This window comes from Scyliorhinus torazame, chromosome 13, assembly GCF_047496885.1.
Source record: "Scyliorhinus torazame isolate Kashiwa2021f chromosome 13, sScyTor2.1, whole genome shotgun sequence".
Lineage (NCBI taxonomy): Eukaryota > Metazoa > Chordata > Chondrichthyes > Carcharhiniformes > Scyliorhinidae > Scyliorhinus > Scyliorhinus torazame.
Genome location: NC_092719.1, coordinates 55,907,717 through 55,931,352, shown reverse-complemented (window position 1 = coordinate 55,931,352; position 23,636 = coordinate 55,907,717). Strand labels below are relative to the sequence as shown.

At 47.1% G+C, this 23,636-nt stretch overlaps 1 protein-coding gene across 13 annotated transcripts in view; it reads right to left on the bottom strand.

Moving 5' to 3' along the window:
• anks1b (ankyrin repeat and sterile alpha motif domain containing 1B) overlaps positions 1 to 23,636 on the bottom strand; it is a 1,303,035-nt gene that overhangs the window by 483,660 nt on the left and 795,739 nt on the right. For all 13 annotated transcript variants that reach the window (XR_011934063.1, XM_072471544.1, XM_072471547.1 and 10 more), the window contains one exon: positions 12,243 to 12,383. Coding sequence is in view for 12 of the 13 variants with exons in the window: in XM_072471544.1 (XP_072327645.1) it covers positions 12,243 to 12,383 (141 nt within the window). In the remaining variant the exon portion in view is untranslated. The remainder of the gene's footprint in view (positions 1 to 12,242; positions 12,384 to 23,636) is intronic.

Below are 23,636 nucleotides of genomic sequence, written 5' to 3'. Positions count from 1 at the left end.
GACTCCGGGAGCGTTGTTTCGGTTTCTGTGGCAGCTTCATCACCCCTAGACGGAGCCGGTGGAGGACCGACTGACCTGAGAAGGGGACGGCTGTGGGGTGCGCCGGTGGGCCAGAGGGCCTAGACGGGGCTGGTGGAAGAACCGATCCACCTGGGAAGGGGCGGCTGTGGGATGCACCGGTGGCAGGGAGGGCGGGGCTGGTGGCGTGGGGGGGGGGGGGGGTCCAGCGGGCGCCAGGTCCCATAGGTACACCATATCCTGTCGGCCGTCGGGGTACTGAGGATTAGCGTGGAGGAGATGGACCCTCTCGACCAATGGGTCCGATTTGTGCGCCCGCACGTGTTTTCGGAGCAGGATGGGTCCGGGAGCTGCCAGCCAGGTTGGGAGCGAGGTCCCAGAGGAGGACTTCCTGGGGAAGACAAGGAGACATTCATGAGGTGTTTGGTTGGTCGTGGTACAGAGCAGTGACCGGTTGGAGTGGAGGGCATACAGGAGGACATCCTGCCAGCGGGAGATGGGAGATTCCTGGACCGCAGGGCCCATAGGACGGTCTTCCAGACCGCTCCGTTCTCCCTCTCTACCTGTCCGTTTCCCCGGGGGTTGTAACTGGTCGTCCTGCTCGAGGCAATGCCCTTGCTGAGCAGGAATTGACGCAGTTCGTCGCTCATAAAGGAGGACGCCCTATCAGTATGTAGGCGGGGAAACCGAACAGCGTAAAGATACTATGGAGGGCTTTTATAACGATGGTTGCGGTCATGTCGGGGCAGGGGATGGCGAATGGGAACCGGGAGTGCTCGTCGATCACGTTCAGGAAGTGCCGCGGGATAGGGCATCAGGAGGCTCATTTAGCTTCCCGGGATGATACAAGATCTCATAGTTGTAGGTGGAGAGTTCGATCCTCCACCGTAAGATCTTGTCGTTTTTTATCTTGCTTCGCTGTGCATTATTGAACATGAAAGCAGTCGACCGTTGGTCAGTGAGGAGAGTGAATCTCCTGCCAGCCAGGTAATGCCTCCAATGTCGCACAGCTTCTACTATGGCCTGGGCCTCCTTTTCGACTGAGGAATGGCGGATTTCGGAGGCGTAGAGGGTGCGTGAGAAGAAGGCCACGGGTCTGCCCGCTTGGTTGAGGGTGGTCGCCAGTGCTACGTCGGACGCATCGCTCTCGACCTGGAAGGGGAAGGACTCGTCGATGGCGTGCATCGTGGCCTTTGATGCGGCTGAAGGCCTGGCGGGCCTCTATCGACAGGGGAAAAACTGTGGATTGGATCTGTGGACGGGTCTTGTCTGCATAGTTGGGGACCCACTGGGCATGGTAGGAAAAAAAACCTAGGCAGCGTTTCAGGGCCTTGGAGCTGTGCGGGAGGGGGAACTCCATAAGGGGGCGCATGCGTTCAAGGTCGGGGCCTATAACTCCATTACGCACTACGTAGCCGAGGATGGCTAGGCGGTCGGTGCTGAACACGCATTTATCCTTGTTATATGTGAGGTTAAGGAGTTTTGCGGTCTGGAGGAATTTTCGGAGTGTGGTGTCATGGTCCTGCTGGTCGTGGCCACAAATGGTGACATTATCGAGGTACGGGAATGTGGCCCGTAAACCGTACCTGTCAACCATTCGGTCCATCTCTCGTTGGAAGACCGAGACCCCATTAGTGACACCGAAGGGAACCCTTAAGAAGTGGTAGAGCCGCCCATCTGCTTCAAAAGCAGTGTATTTGCGGTCACTAGTGCGGATGGGAAGCTGGTGGTAGGCTGACTTAAGATCCACCGTGGAAAAGACCTTGTATTGCGCGATCCTGTTGACCAGATCGGATATGCGGTGGGAGAGGGTACGTGTCAAGCTGCGTAAACCTGTTGATGGTCTGACTGTAGCCGATGACCATCCTATGCTTCTCCCTGGTCTTTACAACCACTACTTGAGCTCTCCAGGGGCTGTTGCTAGCCTCAATGACACCTTCTCTCAGTAACCATCTGACCTAATAAAGATCCGGTCCTGGGCACTGTACCGTCTGCTCCTGGTGGCGACTGGTTTGCAATCCGGGGTGAGGTTCGCAAACAGGGAAGGCGGATTGACCTTGAGGGTCGCGAGGCTGCAGACAGTGAGGGGGGGGGGGGGGGGTGGTATAGGGCCACCGAATTTGAAAGTTAGACTTTGTAGATTGCACTGAAAGTCCAACCCTAGGAGTGTGGCCGTGCAGAGGTGGGGAAGGACGTAGCGTCGGTAGTTTTTGAACTCCCTTCCTTGGACCGTGAGGTTAGCTACACAAAACCCCTTGATCTCTACTGAGTGAGAACAGGAGGCCAGGGAGATTTTCTGATTAACGGGATGGACGGGGAGAGAACAGCGTCTTACCGTGTCGGGGTGTATGAAGCTCTCCGTGCTCCCAGAGTCGATTAGGCAGGACGTTTCATGCCCATTGATAAGCACCGTCGTCGTAGCAGTCGAGAGTGTTCAGGGCCGAGACTGGTCCAGGGTCACCGAGGCTAATCGTGGCAGCAGTTGGATGTTCTCTTCGAGCGGTGTGTGGTCAGCCGAACTGGGGTCCTGGGAGTCCATCCAAGATGGCGGCGCCCACTGGTCGCACATGGTTGGGGATGCACAAAATGGCGGCACCCATCCATCGCACGTGGCGTCCGCGGGACAAGATGGCGGCGCCCGGAGGCCACATGTGGCCCTGGAGGAGGAAGATGGTGGTGCCCGCTTGCCGCACAGGGTCCGTGGAGAGGGTTGTGGTGGCGGTCCATATTCACCTCTGGAGACCGCACCGCCCGGGCCTGGCATACCGCCACAAAGTAGCCCTTTTTGTTGCATCCCTTGCAGATGGATGAACGGTCCGGACAGCGCTGTCGGGGATGCTTGGCTTGCCCGCAGAAATAGCAGCGGGGCCCCCCGGGGTTGCCAGGCCGTCTTGCAGCACAAGCTTGTGGGGGGATGGGAGATGCCTCGGGGTCAGCCGCGGGGGGGTTCCACGCTGCCCAGGGGGCTGCCGCGCGGTCGGGGACATATGCGCGGGCGTTTCGGGAGGCCACATCCAGGGGGCCGGCAAGGGCCCATGCCTCCTTGAGGCCTAGTGTCTCTTTCTCCAGCAGTCGCTGGCGGATTTGGGAGGACAGCATACCTGCAACAAAAGCGTCCCGGATCAAAAGATCCGTGTGGTCGCTCGCCGAAACCTGCGGGCAGCCGCAGTTTCTCCCCAACACCAGGAGCGCACGGTAGAATTCTTCCAGTGATTCCCCAGGGATTTGTCGCCTCGTCGCTAGTAGATGTCGTGCGTAGACCTGGTTTACAGGGCGAATATAATGTCCATTCAGCAGCTCCATTGCGGCATCAAAATTGTCCGCGTCCTCGATGAGGGTGTAGATTTCTGGGCTCACCCTCGAGTGCAGAACTTGTAGTTTCTGTTCTTTCGTGGGTGTGTTTTCGGCCGTCCCGAGATATCCGTTGAAGCACGCTAGCCTGTACTTGAAGGTCGCTGCTGAGTTTGCCGCGTGGGGGCTGAGTTGCAGACACTCCGGCTTGATTCGGAGCTCCATTCTTTAAAAACTAGCGTATTAAATTGATACACGATCAATAACTCCAGAAGCGAGATTGAAGACAATTGAAGGCTTTAATACGCTAGATGTTTCCCCCACCAGTGCAGGTACAGAAGAAAGCTGCTGGGGCGGCACGGGCTCTTATACCCCGCCTTGTAGGGCGGAGCTAACATACAGGTTTAACCAATGGGAACACGTACGTTCTCCACCAATGGTATTCCGGCATTACCAGGTACCGTAATCCTTCTAACATAGACTACCACAGATGTTTCAGGCGGGATAGAGGGGGATGTAAAAGGGGTGGCGGAGTTGCGCTACTGGTTAGGGAGAATATCACAGCTGTGCTATGGGAGGACACCTCAGAGGGCAGCAAGACTATATGGGTAGAGATCAGGAATAAGAAGGGTGCAGTCACAATGTTGGGGGCTTACTACAGGCCTCCCAACAGCCAGCGGGAGATAGAGGAGCAGATAGGTAGACAGATTTTGGAAATGAGTAAAAACAACAGGGTTGTTGTGATGGGAGACTTCAACTTCCCCAATATTGACTGGGACTCACTTAGTGCTAGGGGCTTAGACGGGGCAGAGTTTGTAAGGAGTATCCAGGAGGGCTTCTTAAAACAATATGTAGATAGTCCAACTAGGGAAGGGGCTGTACTGGACCTGGTAATGGGCAATGAGCCCGGCCAGGTGGTAGAAGTTTCAGTAGGGGAGCATATAGGGAACAGTGATCACAACTCAGTAAGTTTTAAAGTGCTGGTGGATAAGGATAAGAGTGGTCCTAGGGTGAATGTGCTAAATTGGGGGAAGGCTAATTATAACAATATTAGGCGGGAACTGAAGTAGATTGGGGGCGAATGTTTGAGGGTAAATCAACATCTGACATGTGGGAGGCTTTCGAATGTCAGTTGAAAGGAATTCAGGACCTGTGCGGAAGAAGGATAAATACGGCAAATTTCGGGAACCTTGGATAATGTGGGATATTGTAGGCCTCGTCAAAAAGAAAAAGGAGGCATTTGGCAGGGCTAGAAGGCTGGGAACAGACAAAGCCTGTGGTGAATATAAGGAAAGTAAGAAGGAACTTAAGCAAGGAGTCAGGAGGGCTAGAAGGGGTCACGAAAAGTCATTGGCAAATAGGGTTAAGGAAAATCCCAAGGCTTTCTACACGTACATAAAAAGCATGAGGGTAGCCAGGGAAAGGGTTGGCCCACTGAAGGATAGGCAAGGGAATCTGTGGGTGGAGCCAGAGGAAATGGGCGAGGTACTAAAGGAATACTTTGCATCAGTATTCACCAAAGAGAAGGAATTGGTGGATGTTGAGTCTGGAGAAAGGTGTGTAGATAGCCTGGGTCACATTGAGTTCCAAAAAGATGAGGTGTTGGACGTCTTGAAATATATTAAGGTAGATAAGTCCCCAGGGCCTGATGGGATCTACCCCAGAGTACTGAAGGTGTCTAGAGAGGAAATTGCTGAGGCCTTGACAGAAATCTTTATCCTCACTGTCTACAGGTGATGTCCCGGAGGACTGGAGAATAGCCAATGTTGTTCCTTTGTTTAAGAAGGGTAGCAAGGATAATCCAGGGATCTACTGGCCGATGAGCCTTACATCAGTGGTAGGGAAATTACTGGAGAGAATTCTTCGAGACAGGATCTACTCCCATTTGGAAGCAAATGGACCTATTAGTGAGAGGCAGCATGGTTTTGTGAAGGGGAGGTCGTGTCACACTAACTTGATAGTGTTTTTCGAAGAGGTCACAAAGATGATTGATGCAGGTAGGGCAGTGGATGTTGTCTATATGGACAAGTAAGGCCTTTGACAAGGTCCCTCATGGTAGATTGGTACAAATGGTGAAGTCACACGGTATCAGGGGTCAGCTGGCAAGATGGATACAGAACTGGCTAGGTAATAGAAGGCAGAGAGTAGCAATGGAAGGGTGCTTTTCTAATTGGAGGGCTGTGACTAGTGGTGTTCCGCAGGGATCAGTGCTGGGACCTTTGCTGTTCGTATTATATATAAATGATTTGGGGGAAAATGTAACTGATCTGATTAGTAAGTTTGCAGATGACACAAAGGTTGGTGGAATTGCAGATGGCGATGAGGACTGTCAGAGGATACAGCAGGATTTAGATCGTTTGGAGACTTGGGCGGAGAGATGGCAGATGGAGTTTAATCCGGACAAATGTGAGGTAATGCATTTTGGAAGGTCTCATGCAGGTAGGGAATATACAGTGAATGGTAGAACCCTCAAGAGTATTGAAAGTCAGAGAGATCTAGGTGTACAGGTCCACAGGTCACTGAAAGGGGCAACACAGGTGGAGAAGGTAGTCAATAAGGCATACGGCATGCTTGCCTTAATTGGCCGAGGCATTGAGTATAAGAATTGGCAAGTCGTGTTGCAGCTGTATAGAACCTTAGTTAGGCCACACTTGGAGTATAGTGTTCAATTCTGGTCGCCACACTACCAGAAGCATATGGAGGCTTTAGAGAGGGTGCAGAAGAGATTTACCAGGATGTTGCCTGGTATGGAGGGCATTAGCTATGAGGCGCGCTTGAATAAACTCGGTTTGTTCTCACTGGAACGACGGAGGTTGAGGGGCGACCTGATAGAGGTCTACAAAATTATGAGGGGCATAGACAGAGTGGATAGTCATAGGCTTTTTCCCAAGGTAGAGGGGTCAATTACTAGGGGGCATAGGTTTAAGGTGCGACGGGCAAGGTTTAGAGGAGATGTACGAGGCAAGTTTTTTACACAGAGGGTAGAGGGTGCCTGGAACTCGCTGCCGGAGGAGGCGGTGGAAGCAGGGACGATAGCGACATTTAAGTGGCATCTTGACAAATACATGAATAGGATGGGAATGGAGGGATACGGACGTGTAGAAGACTTTAGTTTAGACGGGCAGCATGGTCGGCACAGGCTTGGAGGGCCGAAGGGCCTGTTCCTGTGCTGTACTTTTCTTTGTTCTATCAAGTCAGGTTCCACCCTGGGATCTGACATGTCTAGTGGTAACATCTGCTGGGGTCATAACAAGATTCTGAATAAGGTTATTTGTTACTTTGTTTGAAATGTGTCAGTTCATACTTGGGCCCAAAACAGAAATCTTAAAAGAAAATTTAAACCGCTAATTACTGTCAAAATTCAGCCATAAATTAGGGAACTGTTCCAATCTGAGATTGGGAATGCGACATCAGGAACAAAGAACTCTATTTTTTGCTGTAAATGAATATTATTAAATACTATCCGAACTGGGAGGTAATAACCCGCAGGAAAAACTGAACAGACTGGGGTTCTTTTGTCTCAAAGATAGCCTACTTAAGGGATGACTTAATTGAGGAGTTTAACATCATGAAGGGGCTTGATAGATAGACTGACGGAAAGTGTTTCCCCTGGTGGGGGAATCCAATAGGATAGGATGGGAGCTTGGGTAGGGTGCAGACTCAATGGTCCGAATGGCCTCCTTCTGCACTGTAGGGATTGTATGATTAATAAATATGATACGGCATTCAGGAGGAACCTCTTTACCCGGCGAATGTTTAGAATGTGGAACTTGCTACCAGATGGGTTGTTTGAGGATGCGTTGATGCATTTAAGGTGAAGCTGGGGATGTACACAAGGGAGAAAGAAATCAAAGGTTATGCTCAGGGGGCAAAATGAAATAGTGTGGGAGGAGTCTCATGTGGAACAATAATGCTGGTCTACACCAGTTGGGTCAAGTATCCTGCTTCTATCTGAAACTCGACTTGATATTGTGCAGGTCATGGGACTTCACAGGTTGTAAGACAAGGAGGCAACACAGAGCATGGACAGCCTCTGACGTTTTTTTATTCCAAGTGAATGCCAGATTCAGATAGTTTGCGCCCAGAAGCCATTAAGGCTCGGCTCGGCTTTTATCATGCATGGAGGACAGCAAGAAGAATGGACTTTCTTTATTCCACTCGTTATTTTGTTGCTGCTGGCATGCAGTCGCATGGCCAAGAGCGAGCAAAACATAATTAATGACAGCAGCCAAATTCAAATGCTCATCAGCGGGTGATGATTCAAACTCTTGCTTTCAAAATGGGAGTCCCGCACAGCGACTGAAGCCATGAAAGCCACTCTGATTTTATAATGTGATTAGAGTGACAGGCAATCCTGGTAAACCAATCTGTCTTTATAAAAATAACCTTCACTGCCAAATTAAACTGACAGGGCATGGGGGGGGCAGGGGGGGCATTTACTTTCTGAAACATACTTATATAAATATTTTCCAGATAATTAAAATGTTATTCTTCCTGATGGGCAGCTGGTAAGATTTGATATTAAATATTTTGTCATGATATGTATTGAAATTGAAAGATTTTATTAATGAGTTAATTACTAAGGCCTCTGAATTTAAATGCAAGTTAGACTGGTAGCTATTTTTTCCTTATCTAAAAACCCCCCCAGACGTATTCCAGTTATCACTATCGAGGCTGAGAGAATAATGCAAAGTAATGTGGATTAGCTTCAGCAAGCATTTAAAACTGTACATAACTTGTTCTGAATTCATTTTTATCTTGGAAATAATCTTCCAAGTGTTAAAAATCATTTTGCAAGTAAAGTGTCTCTGTTGCTAATGGTAACTCCTCCCGTACAAATAAATATGACACAAAAGCTGGGGAGGAAAAGCTGGAAGGAGGAAGGATGTCTCCAACTTCCCCTAACACTCTATTTGTAAATTAAGGAAACACAGACATATGCATTGAAAATATCAATAATTTCCTCTTTCATCAGCCCGATAGACGAAACTCTCACAATGGCTTTAAAAATACAGTTGCTAATGCATACTTCCTTTCGTGTTCTTTTTAATATGTGCATTTTACATCAATATACAGCAGGGTATCATTAGCTCCTGCTGATTACTCATCTCCTGAATACGTATTAGAGTCTCTTATGTATTCACCGCAGTGTGACTGTGTGGGAGTGATGTTCTTGACATTACTAATGAATCTTTTGCTTGGCAAGTACTTGATGAAAAGGCTAAACGTATTTTAACACCCTAACTGGTATTACGCATCATAAATGAAAGAATAGGTATTGGGCGACCAATTCATTCACCTTAAATTCTGTGCACTGTATGCATTCATTTGACAGTACCTTGCCTCTACCAAGATATGTGTCTCTGTTGCCTTGTCATCTGCACCAATCTTATATAAATCTGGAATGTTGATTGTGAGGTAAAATTGGAAAAATATATAAAGACAGGATTTAAATGAATTGAAATGATTTGGGCAGGTTAGTCTTTCAATTTTTATGCATAACTTCCACTACTGCATTCAAAGAGTTAAAAAATATTGCCCTGTATTTTGTTTGCATTTTTATAGACACAATTATTTCTACGTCACCTGGAGGTAGCTCAGCTTCACAGTGTGTGTTCATTATCATAACACTCCATCACTACAAACCAGTATCCTTATATGCCCATATATGGTGCTTCCTTCCTCATTGCTCTTTAGCTTGGTGATCTGTTTCTAACTTTGAACACTAAGGAATTAGAAGACAAAAGGATATCATGCCGTCTGCAGCTCAGCAGTGAGACTGGTCAAAATGCCTTTACTGTCAAATAAAACACCACTAATAGTCAATTATATCTTTATAAAACAACTAACAATAAATGGAAACATTAAAAATGATAATATTTTATGCCAGTGATACTTTGAAGAAAATAATTAATGTGAAGAGGAATCCAAAATAAAATTGCTTGCCATTTCTATTTTTTCCCCATGTACAAAGACACGCATCTTTGGGCAAGATAAGTCTGTGGAGGAGGTGGCCGAGGACAGGGGAGAGTTACGTAGAAACTACAGGCTGAGGTGTAGCATTTGAACTGGAAGAGCGCCCAAAAGGGCACTTGGTTCGCACCCTGTCAGATTGAGCAACATGTAAACAGAACAGGTTCAGAGCTGCAAAACCATCCCCAGTTTGCACAGGAGAGCTCATGAATATTGATGACTCTCAAAAGAATGAGACTAATCTTGGAAACGTTACTGCATCAAGTTGAAAATTCATTCTAAATTAAACTATTCAAGCCAGCTATTCACCTGCCCAATTTCTGGCTACAGGGGGAGTGATTCACAGAATGCCCATGCCTGTTCAGGTTGAGGTGGGCATGACAACATTTCTTTACCCACTTCGCCTGCATAATTTCAGTGCCATTACCTTTGCCTCCAGTGCTAGTCTCTCTTCTCAATGCTGCTGGTGAGCTCAACACACGGCATTATTTTCTGATCATGCAGTACAAACAGCCTTCTTTTCCCTAATAGCAGGATGCCTCTTAAAGAGGAAAAAAGGTGCTGCAATGGAAACTCTTGTAACTTTTGGGCATACAGAAGAATCCAGACTGACGAATGTGACACTGAATGCATTGTTTGTACAGGTGGGCAGGAAGGTAGACTGGGAGGGTGAGGGCTGGTGGCAGGTGATCCCAATGACTACTCTCAGAAGGCAGCAGGTGGTGAGGACAGACAACCCCTAGTCTGGGGATCGGAGGACCTGGCAGCAGTGTTTCAAGAAATCTAATGACTTCACGCAGCTGGTCCTACCCACTACAAAAACAACCTCTCGCACTGCTCAATGTGCCATACTGCCAACACTTACCCAACAACAGTTTCCGGCACTCCAGACTCAGCCTAACTTCCAGATACTCCACCTCATCCACACGCATCTACCAATGCTGCCAGCGTCACATCCCCCCCCTCTTGCTACTTTCACTTACCTCCAGATATTCAGCTATGGCAGGCACATCATCCAAAAACAGTGCTGCAGAACTATTGATATTCTGCCTACTCTCTTAAAGGACAGGATGATGCATATTGGAAGGAAATAGAGCAGAAAAGGGGTGGTGGGGGAGAGACAAGGACACCTGAGCTCTACTTAGAAATGACCCAGCATCATGGGACTGGATGCAATGGTGGCTCACAGCATCTAGCATCGCAGAACATTAAAGATGACAGTACTTTCTAGTCTTAAGCTCCTTCTTAACTCCCAGCTCACCTCCATCCTGACATCCGCCAATATGAGCAAACTGCAAATGGTGTTACTTGCTTCCCACCCCTTTCCCTTCCCTTAGAAACGTCTCACTTTGGAGTTTCATAGATTTCATAGCATTTACAGTGCAGAAGGCGGTCATTCGGCCCATCGAGTCTGCACCAGCCCCTGGAAAGAGCACCCTACTTAAGCCCACACCTGCACCTTATCCCCATAACCCAGTAACTCTACCTAACCTGCTTGGACACTAAGGTTAACTTAGCATGGCCAATCCACCTAACCTGCACATCTTTGGACTGTGGGAGGAAACCGGCGCACCGGGAGGAAACCCACGCACACACGGGGAGAACGTGCAGACTCCGCACAGACAGTGACCCAAGCCGGGAATCGAACCTGGGACCCTGGAGCTGTGAAGCTACAGTGCTAACCACTGTGTTACCGTGCCACCCAATTCCTGCTTTCCGACATGCAAGAACTGCTGCCTGCACAACAAAAGAAGCCCAAACAGTGCTGTAGAACCCACACGATCTGACATTCGCAGTTGCCAGCTCAGACACTGGCAGCGTGCTTCCCTGGGAGGCTGGCATAGAGTTGGGATTAGCACATGATGAATCATTGGACATGACTGGGCTGCAAGCAAGCCGCGGCTAAAGGATGGGTCATTTGCCAGCTCATTAGGGAACAAGGTGGTACTGCTGCAGAGGGCTCCTGTGAGGAGCTCAATGGGGCAGGATGCTGGAGAGCACTAAATGGACATGCACAGCAAGACTCCTCCCACTGTCAAGACATATAGAGGAGTTTGGCTCTAACATTGCACAGAACATGGCATGGAGCTTGCCAGGGGCTGGTTTAGCACACTGGGCTAAATCGCTGGCTTTTAAAGCAGACCAAGGCAGGCTAGCAGCACGGTTCAATTCCCGTACCAGCCTCCCCGAACAGGCGCCGGAATGTGGCGACATGGGGCTTTTCACAGTAACTTCATTTGAAGCCTACTTGTGACAATAAGCGATTTTCATTTTCATTTCATTTCATTTCATCTCTGTAGTCTCTGCTCCATCTCCCTCCCATCCAGCAGACACAGAGTCGCTGCCACTATTGCCCCCATACCCATTGCAGCATTGTGTGAACAGATTATCAAACTCCTCTGCCATCTGCGTGAGGATGTAACACTCTCTGGCAAGAACACCAAAACACTTCCAAATACACACTACTTGCAGACGCTTCACAACAGAGGAACTTGAATATATTTTACTTACCCACTCTTGGGTCACCTGGCCCTTTAAGAAATGACGCAGGGCCCACCTTGCTTCTTTTAAACATGGACAATGCAGGCGTTGCCAAGACCTGCATCATCCTGTTTTGCTCTCCTGGCATCAAATCAGCTGGTTGGGCATTGTGATGTCAAGCAGTGCTTTTCCACATGTTTGGACACATGCAGTGGACACAGTTGTTTACACCATACCAAAGACAGATGCCATACGGGCCGCAGAAGTAGCGGCTTGAGTCGCTGCATGACCTCGGGGAACCGCGGCAAGGCTGCAACTTCATGAATGAATTTCGCAATCTTGCCGGTTTGAACTCAGAATATCCTCATCCAGTCTGTTACTTTCAAACAAAAAAACGGTTCTTTAATTGGAATAACTATCTATTTGATGGACGCATTTTCCTGCAGTAAAATATTGCACAGAAAGTAAAAAATATCAACCTGTGTTAAAATTGGGAAGCCAAGTGGTCGGCAGCCATTACAGGGAGTGAATGCTTCCCATAGTCTTGCTGGTCCACAACTTTTCTCTCCTTCTTCCTCGTCTGTCTGTGGCGTGTTTATTGGAGGAGATGGGCGGTCTCGCTGTTGAGGAGAACAAAGTTACTTGGAATGAATATGAAAAGTAAATTATGTTATTATTCAGAGAAACATAGTTTATATCCCAGCAACAGGAGATGGTGAGAGAACAAGAGCAGCAATCCATCAAAGTCAATTAGAAGCAAAACATTACCATATTTTTTGTTAAATCATTTATGGATGTAGAACAATTTTCTCTTGGAGCATTTTAACCAATCGAACAAAAATGTCACAATGTCAAATCAAAGTAAATTACAATTATTGGTCACCAAATCTGTTAACAAATTAAAGGGGTGAAGGGTTCAGTTCCTTACCTTCGCAGGACATGAAATATGCATTTTAACTTTGTGGATCGAATTGTTATCCCAATACATTGATGTTACACTTGAATTTCAGTAACACTGCATCTCTTATAAATAAGTTAATAAACACAAGCAGGAAAGCACAGTAGCAATAAGAAAACTAACAGCTTTGTACTAACTTCGTCCAATCAGATCAGGCTCTTCAATTTTGCAATGCACATTGAGTGGTTAGCCATATACATCAGTCTACATCTGCAATAGTTATAGTCATAGTTGTCATGATATTCAGGTAAACATCATGGTACAACCATACATACACACTGATGGACAGATCAACGGACCAATCAGCACACACAACACCATAGCTAATCACAGGTAAGAGCATACACACTACAAAACAGGGAACACGACACTTCCGACTCATTCCAGCAGGAGACAGCACAGGGCACAGAGCTCACAGCAAGCCACTCAGACAGCCACCATGTGCTGAGTGCCACTCCATGATAGTGTTAGGAATAGGTCCACAGATTCAAGGGTTATGATCGAACCTCAGTAACCAGTTTACCACTGTAAATAAATGTTAGTAATAAAACTGAGTTGTACCATGTTGGTTCATCTGTGTAGCAGAGCACCCAACACATCAATAGTGTCATTGAGGTCTAGAGCACAGAAAAGGCCCTACGGCCCATCACATCTGCACAGGCTGTTTCCTGATGTTGAGATATATGGTATGGCAATGGGGTACGTGAAGGGATATGAAAACATCTGTCAATTTTAAACTGTGCCACCATCTTTGGACAGCTGCCACACATCTGTCACAGAACTTCCTGCTCAACCTGCCACCTTCCCCGTCCTGACTCTACCACCCCATTATCCTCCCCCCTCCTCACTCTACATCCTACTATCTTCCCTTCCTGACTCTATCACCCCAATATCCTCCACATCCTGACTCTAGCATCCTGCTCTGCTGCAACCCTGACTCTACCATTCTGCTATTCTCCCTCTCCTGACTCTACCAACACGCTTTCCTCCCCATCCTGACTCTCCATCCTGCTATCCTCCTCTCCTGACTCTACCACCACACTTTCCTCCCCATCCTGACTCTCCATCCTGCTATCCTCCTCTCCTGACTCTACCACCACACTTTCCTCCCCATCCTGACTCTCCATCCTGCTATCCTCCTCTCCTGACTCTCCATCCTGCTATCCTCCCCTCCTGACTCTACCACCCCGCCATCCTCCCCCCTCCTGACTCTACTCCCCCGCTCTTTTCCCCCTCCTGACTCTACCACCCCACTATCCTCCCCCCTCCTGACTCTACCACCCCGCTGTCCCCCCTCCGGGCTCTACCACCCCACTATTCCCCCACCAGGCTCTACCACCCTGTCATCCTCCCCTCCAGGCTCTACCACCCCGCTATCCCCCCTCCGGGCTCTACCACCCCGCTATTCCCCCACCAGGCTCTACCACCCTGTCATCCTCCCCTCCGGGCTCTACCGCTCCGCTATCCCCCCACCGGGCTCCACCACGCCGCCATCCTCCACTCCGGGCTCTACCACCGCGCTATCCTCCCCTCCTGACTACCATCCTACTATCCCACCTCCTGACTCTACCACCCCACCAACCTCCCCCGTCCTGACTCTGCCACCCCGCCATCCTCCCCCACTCCTGACTCTACCACCCCGCTATCCCCCCTCCTGACTCTACCAGCCCGCTATCCCCCCTCCGGGCTCTACCACCCCGCTATTCTCCCCTCCGGGATCTACCACCCCGCTATCCTCCCCTCCTGACTCTACCACCCCGCTATCCTCCCCTCCTGACTCTACCACCCCACTATCCTCCCCTCCTGACTCTACCACCCCGCTATCCCCCCTCCTGACTCTACCAGCCCGCTATCCCCCCTCCGGGCTCTACCACCCCGCTATCCTCCCCTCCTGACTCTACCACCCCGCCATCCCCCCTCCTGACTCTACCACCCCACTATCCTCCCCTCCTGACTCTACCACCCCGCTATCCCCCCTCCTGACTCTACCAGCCCGCTATCCCCCCTCCGGGCTCTACCACCCCGCTATCCTCCCCTCCTGACTCTACCACCCCGCTATCCCCCCTCCCGACTCTACCAGCCCGCTATCCCCCCTCCGGGCTCTACCAGCCCGCTATCCCCCCTCCGGGCTCTACCACCCCGCTATTCTCCCCTCCTGACTCTACCAGCCCGCTATCCCCCCTCCGGGCTCTACCATCCCGCTCTCCTCCACTCCGGGCTCTACCACCCCGCTATCCCCCCTCCTGACTCTACCACCCCGCTATCCCCCCTCCTGACTCTACCACCCCGCCATCCCCCCTCCTGACTCTACCAGCCCGCTATTCTCCTCTCCGGGCTCTACCACCCCGCTATCCTCCCCTCCGGGCTCTACCACCCCACTATCCTCCCCTCCTGACTCTCCCACCCCGCTATCCTCCCCTCCGGGCTCTACCAACTTCAACTCAGCTGAACGAGCTATCCTTCCAATCGTTTCTCCATCGAATACTTCTACTGAAATGCATCCAAGCTAATCACTCCAAGGGTTTTACATTCACTTCATCCTTTGAGCAAATAAATATCCCCTAAATTCCTGACTGGGTTGGTTAATAGCATATCTTATTTTTCTGACCACGGGCTTTGGAATCCTCTGAAAGATCAAGTATTTTGTTCGGGTAGGACGGTAAACATGCTGGGATGTCAACCGTGGGGACATCCTTCAACATTAAAGGAGTGACCTACTGTACCATACAGAGAGACTTGTGCTGCTTCCTCACTCATCACCCAGCTTCAGCCACAGAGCTTTCAAGAGAGTTTCAAAACTTAGTCTCCACTCGGCACCCAAACACTTTTCAACTTCTCCCAACTAACTGTTCAGCCAAAAGAAAATTCCACTTCCTTGGACATTTACATGAAAATGTTAATCATCATAGTTAAATCATAAAATTTACAGTGCAAAAGGAGGCCATTTGGCCCATCGAGTCTGCACCGGCTCTTGGAAAGAGCACCCTACCCAAGGTCAACACCTCCACCCTATCCCCATAACCCAGTAACCCCACCCAACACTAAGGGCAATTTTGGACACTAAGGGCAATTTATCATGGCCAATCCACATAACCTGCACATCTTTGGACTGTGGGAGGAAACCGGAGCACCCGGAGGAAACTCACGCACACACGGGGAGGATGTGCAGACTCCGCACAGACAGTCACCCAGGCCGGAATCGAACCTGGGACCCTGGAGTTGTGAAGCAATTGTGCTATCCACAATGCTACCATGCTGCCTAACTTGAAGTATTGCATGAGTTTTCCAATTCTGAAGTCTTCTGGGGTGGGAAAGAATGCGGCCATAATCCTCTGCTGGATATATTTACCCCACCGCCTTTAACCAACAATTTCCACAGACAGTGTCCATCAATAGTGGGATTGCAAAATAATATTTTTGATGAGAAAACTTTGAGAGCCATTATAGGAATTGAACGCCAACTTCTATGATTGGGTCTCCCTTAATGCAAATCAATCCACAAACACAATGTGGAGAATTTAAATGTGCTAGTTATAGGAGCTGAAATCTAAACCATTTACTTATTTTGCGACTCTACATCTTTACCTTTATTCTTTCTTTCTGACTCACAAATCAGATTTATATTTCAGTGGAAACTTTTAGCCCTCCCAGGACATGTGGGGAAAATGTTCGGTTCTGAATTTATGTATGTAATTATAATGTGATAGTGCCTGAAGTAGAATGATGACCATGACTCAGATAAAGTCAAAGAAACATTAACAAGTATAAATTTCCCTGATAATAGCTAACTCCACAACATCGGGCGGAGGTGGAAAATGCAATTACATGTTATGTACAGCGTTACAAATACAAAGTTTATAAGATTGTTATGTTTTGGGATTGTCTCTTTAATGTAAGGCAAAATGGAGGAATGAATAGTGGTCATGTGACCTGCACTGAATTCTGCCTGGCAACAAGTCTGGGTCACTTGGTTGCTACGGAGAAAAGAGAGGCCTATGTCAAGAGACTTGGTGTGGAGATGTAAAAACTCCACACCTGTGAACAATGGCAAGCATCCATGCCGACTGGGAGTGGGCTGTTAGGTATGTATTTCCATCATCGAGGTGGGTAGTGCGGGTCAGGAAATTTGCTGGCACAGCACGTCCACAATGTCGTGCTGGGATGCCGTGGCGGTGATCATGTGCATGGCTGCAATCAGGCCACCCTATCTGGGAAAGAGTCGGAGCCAGCCACAGGAGTTTCCAGGTGCCAAGGTGGACTGTTTAACAGTACCGCCCTGATGCTGTGGGACTTCACCTCAGTTAAAATAAAAACAGAAAGGTCCTCCAGCCCTCTCCACTTACACCCCTCACCTCCCACACACTCACAATGCCCCACATCCATGAAACCTCTCATGCCCCTTATGCCAAGCTATGTCCCACCCACCCTCTTGGCCTCTCATGCTCCCTAGGCCAAGCAATGAGCCTCCACTTACCACACCCCCATGGCCTGTCATACCAGCTGTATCAGGCTATGGCACTTACATGTCCATTGACCCACTATACACTGTATAGAACCAATTAACCCTAGAGTGACAATAGAATGTGTAGAAAAAGGGTTTTGAAAAGTCATTCATGCATTACTTTCCACTATGTTTCAAAGAAGTGTTTTCACTACAGCTCAATCATGTGTTAGTCATCTAGACCTGTTAAAGTATAGTAGCAGTAACAGAAACTACAGGCGCTTGAAATCTCTTAACATTGTGCAAGTAAATATTGTGCAATTAACAGCAGAGATCAGAGAACCAGAGCTGTATATCAAGCAGTGTATTCAGGTGCTAAGGTGTTTCATCAGAGTAATGGATGTCTGGATCCTCATCCAAACCTAATTATGCATGCTTGGCTGAGAGTGAACCAGCCCACACTCTTAAAAGTCACTCCTGAAAATCTCACAGTTTGGGAATGGGGTCAGGAATCCCAGAATCAGGTCCTGGCTGCCATTTTTAAAGGGCTCCTGAATAATCCCCGCTTGCCAAAAATCTAGGCCTCAGTGTCCAAGTCTCACAGGTAAACGTTAGGAATGTCAGATTTTGTACTTTAAACTGTCTATTTAATTGCAAGATAGAATGAAGTTGGGTTGTAGAGGATAGCTAATTAGCATTTATACTGACAGACATTTATACTGTGATTGACATTGCATGGACATAGGTTTTGAGAGGTGAAGTGTAAAGTTACTGTAGTCCCAGATTGATGAGGAGGAGCCGTTTTTATCAGGGGGTGGAGGGCAGTTGTGAGTGATGTTCAAGGCCTGCACACACAATTTCCATTCCTCTTTTAAGCTGGTGAGTTTCTGCAGGTCTTTTTTTGATACCATGTTGCCGATTCTAAATATTGAACTAGAATCCTGCCCTGGTGGTTATTTTGGGGGTTTTGGATGTGCCGGAGCTGCGGGTGGGTGCAGGAGCAGATGTCCTGGCCTTCGCCTCATTGGTGGCAAGGAGGCGGGTTCAGTTGGGCTGGAGTTTGGCAACACCACTGAGTGCTTTGGCGTAGCTAGGGTATTTGATGGAGATTTTGCACCTCAAGGAGGTCAAATACACCATGAGGGGTCAATTGAAGGGTTCTATCAGAGTTGGCAGCCATTTATATCGTATTTCAGAGAATTGGAAAGATGGATTCCTGTTTTTTTCTTCGCCTTTTTCTGTTTTTTTCTGGTAGGTTGTAGGGGGGATTTGTATGGGGGGTTGGTGATTTATTAAATGTGTTTGTTTGTATGTTTTGTAATTTTGTATAAAATGTTAAAAACTTAATAAAAACATTTTCCAAAAAAACTTAATATTACATATTTACTTTCCACTTATGGAGGCAATCATGTAACTGCGGGGTGTGACAAAAAATAAAATTATAGACATCACTACCCCCTACAAGAATATTTTGTTAAGATTACATAGAATTTACAGTACAGAAGGAGGCCATTCGGCCCATCGAGTCTGCACCGGCTCTTGGAAAGAGCATCCTACCCAAGGTCCACACCTCCACCCTATCCCCATAACCCAATAACCCCACCTAATCTCCATAACCCAGTAACCCCACCCAACACTAAGGGCAATTTTGGACACTAAGGGCAATTTATCAGGGCCAATCAACCTAACCCGCACATCTTTGGATTGTGGGAGGAAACCAGAGCACCTGAAGGAAACCCACGCACACACGGGGAGAATGTGCAGACTCCGCACAGACAGTGAGCCAAGCCGGGATTCGAACCTGGGACTCTGGAGCTGTGAAGCAATTGTGCTATCCACAATGCTACCGTGCTGCCCACCTTTGATCCCATTGGCCTAACACAAAGTCCAATACATTTTACAAAAGAATCAAATAATTCAATTTCTTACAGCAGTACATGCCAAACTGAGCAAGATGTTTAACAAACTCCAAACTATTGGGTACTGACTGCAAACATCCACGCCTCATGGGTCAACACCTATGCCGCCCTGCTCATTTTCCCACTCCTTTCAGTTTTTAAGGCAGCGGGGCTCTCACTTTTGGCTCACGGCAGTTTGCAAATTTTGAGTGTTGTTTTAAATTTACATTCAAACAATTTTAGATATTTTATATCCTTGATTGTAATGTGAAGTAAAGTAACATTCCAATATCTGGGGAGTCAGAAATCTAATTCAATAATTACTAAATGACGTAACTTTTTATTGACAACAATATTCTTTAAGAGTTCTGTAAATTTATTTATGGATAGATAGATGCTCGATGACAGCACAGACATGACAGGCCAAAAGGCCTCCTGCTGTGCTGTAAAACCCTATGACTCTCTTTTTAAATAATGGGTTAAGAGACATTCCAATTAGTTGTCTCATTTATGTTAAGTATCCAATAATTGACACTGATATGTAAAGAGGCTTCAGGTGGCCTTTGTGCCAGGTGATGTGAAGATAGAGTTTTGTGCAGAGTCTGTTAAAGTGAAATAAAGGTGTTTGTGAAAAGGAGAAGAACCTTTGACTCTTTATACAACAGCAGCTAAACGTCTAACATCTCTGATACATATTTGCTCATGTTTAAAATAATTTTAAAATATGCACAACTTTAGTTCTTTCACAACTGAAAATATTCTCAGTAAGTGGTTGATAAAAAACATTTAACATAAAATCAAATGGGCATTCTTGAGGACAGCACGGTGATGCAGTGGGTTAGCCCTGCAGCCTCATGGCGCTGAGGCCCCAGGTTCGATCCTGGCTCTGAGTCACTGTCCATGTGAAGTTTGCACATTCTCCCCATGGTTGCGTGGGTTTCGCACCCACAACCCAAAAACGATATGCAGGCTAGGTGGATTGGCCACGCTAAATTGCCCCTTAATTGGAAAAAATGAATTGGGTACTCTAAATTTTTTTTTTTTTAAATGGGCATTCTTGGCACAGAATACACGGAGAACACTTACTGAGTTGTATTTTACTTCTGGTTTAAATACAACGTTAATGCACAATATTGACATACAAGAACAATTCAGGAATAGGTCAAAATAATGGTTGTTTGGACTTCAACGTTTTAATTTGTTGCTATCTTTTTCACTTCCTAGACAATCTTGCAACAGATTCCAGATTCTATAATCTCTTGCTTGGGACTAAACCTGGAGCGTGTACTTGGGTCATACCCATCATCAGGTTTCTCCCTTGCCTCATATACCATCTACAAAATACAGGGCAACAAGAATCAATTTTACAGCGCTACATCTAATGCCCCAGAGATGGCTGCAAAACATCTTATGTCATTGAATCATAGAATTTACAGTGCAGAAGGAGGCTATTCGGCCCATTGAGTTTGCACCAGCCCTTGGAAAGAGCACCCTACATAAGCCCACACCCTCCACCCTATCCCCGTAACCCAGTAACCCCAGTTGACCTTTTTTGGACACTAAGGGCAATTTAGCATGGCCAATCCACCTAACCTGCACATCTTTGGACTGTGGGAGGAAACTGGAGCACCCAGAGAAACCCACGCAGACAGTGAGTCTAGAACCAGGGAACACAGACTCAAATTGTGTGGCAGGCCATTTGACACCAAGACAAGGAGAAATTTCTTCATTCAGAGGACGGTGAATCTTTGCAATTCTTCACCCTAGAAGGTTGTGGAAGCTCAATCATTGAGCATGTTCAAGTTAGAAATTGATAGATTTCTGGATACAAGTGACATCAAGGGATATAGAGGTAGCACAGTGAAATGGCGTTGAAGTAAATTATCAGCCATGATCTAATTGAATGTCAGAGCAGACTCGATGGGTGAATGGCCATCTCATGTTCCTTTGCATTGTGAACAGTTAAGGTAAGATAAAGTCGCCTTAGTCCCAGATGGCCATAGGCTGCTTTCCCCCTTGAGGGAGAGAGCTGACTGGTGGCGATTTAACCTGAGGATCACCACACCTCAGGTGAGGGGCAAGGTTGAGAAGGCGGGGCCTTCATGAATAACCTCAGCCGGTACGGGAATTGAACCCGCGCTGCTGACCTCGCTCTGCAATACGAGCCAGCTGTCTAGCCAACTGAGCTAAACCGAGACTGACACAATGGCGAGTGGTGTAACATGTGAACCATTGCCAGAATATTTTTGCAAGGTCACACCATTATCGCATTGCAGACGGATTTAGTGGGGCACACTCTCCACTTTGGCTGCAATGGGGAAATTGCAGCCAAAGTGCACTGGTTAGAGGTTGCAGTTCAAGCATCCGGTAAAACTAGTTACCATAATCAAACATTGGGCGGAATTCTCCGTTGCGAGTCCATTTTGCTATGCTGCCAGCGAGGACGGAGAATTTGGTGCTCAGTCAAATCTCCATTCACTGCAACGGGACCAGAGAATCACACTGATATGGAGGAATGGAGAATCAAAATCTAAATCTTCCACGAGGTAGCACATCGAACAGAATAATACATAGAAACATTGAAACTAGGAGCAGGAATAGGCCATGGAGCCCTTCGAGCCTGCTCCACCACTCAATATGATCATTGTTGATCCTCGATCACAATGCCTTATTGCTGCTTTCTCCCCATCCTCCGTGATGCCGTTAAAAACTAAAAAATTATCATCTCTTTCTTGAATACATTGTGACTGGACTTCCATAGCTTGCTACGGCAGAGAATTCCACAGGTTCACTATGCTTTGAGTGAAGAAATTCTGCCTCATCTCAGGCCTAAATGGTCTACCCCGTACCCTGAGACTGTGTCTCCTGGTTCCAGATTCCCTAACCAGGGAAAACAGACTCCCTGCATCTGGTCTGTCCAGCATTGTTAGAATTTTATACATTCCAAACAGATCTCCTCTCAACCTTCTAAGCTCTCGTGAATACAGGCCCAATCAAACTCATGTTTCCTCATAGGGCAGTCCTGGCCACCCTAGTATCAGCCCAGTGAATGTCCTTTCTTAAGAAGGGGAGACCAAAACTGCACCCAATACTCCAGGTATGGTCTCACCAAGACCCTATATAGCTGCAGTAATTCATCCCCACTTCTGAATTCAATTCTTCTTGCAATGAAGGCCAATGTATCATTCGCCTTCCTAAATGCTTGTTCCACCTGCCTCTCCACTTTCATTGACTGGTGTACAAGGACACCTAGATCCCTTTGAAGATCCACACTTGCCAATATATCATCATTTAAATAATACTCTTCATTTCTGTTTTTCACACAGAATTGTATAACTTCACATTTAACTACATTATACTACACCTGCCTTATGTTTGCCCACTTACTTAACTTGTCTAAATCACCTTGGAGCCTCCTTGCATATTTCACACAACTCAAAATTTCACCCAGTTTTGTATCATCAGGAAACGTGGAAACGTTACATTCGGTTCCCTCATTCAGATCATTTACATATATCGTGAACATCTGAGGCCAAAGGACTGATCCCTGCGATACCCCACTAGTCATTGCCTGTCACTCAGAAAAGACCAATTTATTCCCACTCTGTTTCCTATCTGACAACCAATTCTCGATCCATGCCAGTACATTACCCCATGCCATGTGCTTTAACTTTTCCCATTAACATCTTGTGAGGAACCTTATCAAAAGCGTTCTGAAAGTCCAAATATATCACATCCACTGGTTCTCCCTTACCTATTCTACTAGTTATATCCTCAGAAAATGCCAGTAGACTTATTAAGCATGATTTGTCTTTCATGAACCCATGCTGGCTTTGTCCAATACAAATGTTCTGTCATCACATCTTTTATAACAGACTATAGTACCTTCTCCACTACTGAAGTCAGGATAACTGATCTATAATTCTCTCTTTTTTCTCTCCCTCTCTTTTTAAATAAAGGGGTTACATGCCAATCTCCAATTGGTAGGAACTGCTCCAGGGTCTATAGAATTTTGGAACATGACCACTAATGCATCCAATATCCCCAGGGACACTTCTTTTAAGACCAGGCCCTGGTGATCTATTCATCTTTAACCCCATTAATTTCCCCAGCACCATTTTCAGAGTAATACTGATTTCCTCTGTATTCCTCACTAGACCATTCTGGGAGGTTAATTGTGTTCTCTTTTGTGAAGATAGAACCAAAGTGCGTGTTCAATTTTTCTGCCATTTCTTTGTGCCCCATTATAAATTCCCCAGCTGCTGACAGTAAAGGACCAACATTTGTCTTTACTTATCTTTAGAGAAGCTTTTACGGTCAGTTTCTATGTTCTTTTCAATTTTATTTTCATATTCTATTTTCCCTCTCGATCAAATTTTTTGTCCTCTTTCGCTGAATTCAAAATTACTCCCAATCCTCAGGCTTGCTGCTTTTTCTGGCAATTTTATATATAATAGAATGGAGCTTATTTATTTTTCTTTCCATTACGTAGAATTCATTGATGTATTTAAGAGCAGTAACTTGGTACAGTTTTATTAGTACAGCTGGAAATGGGTTTCAACACCAAAAGCCACCA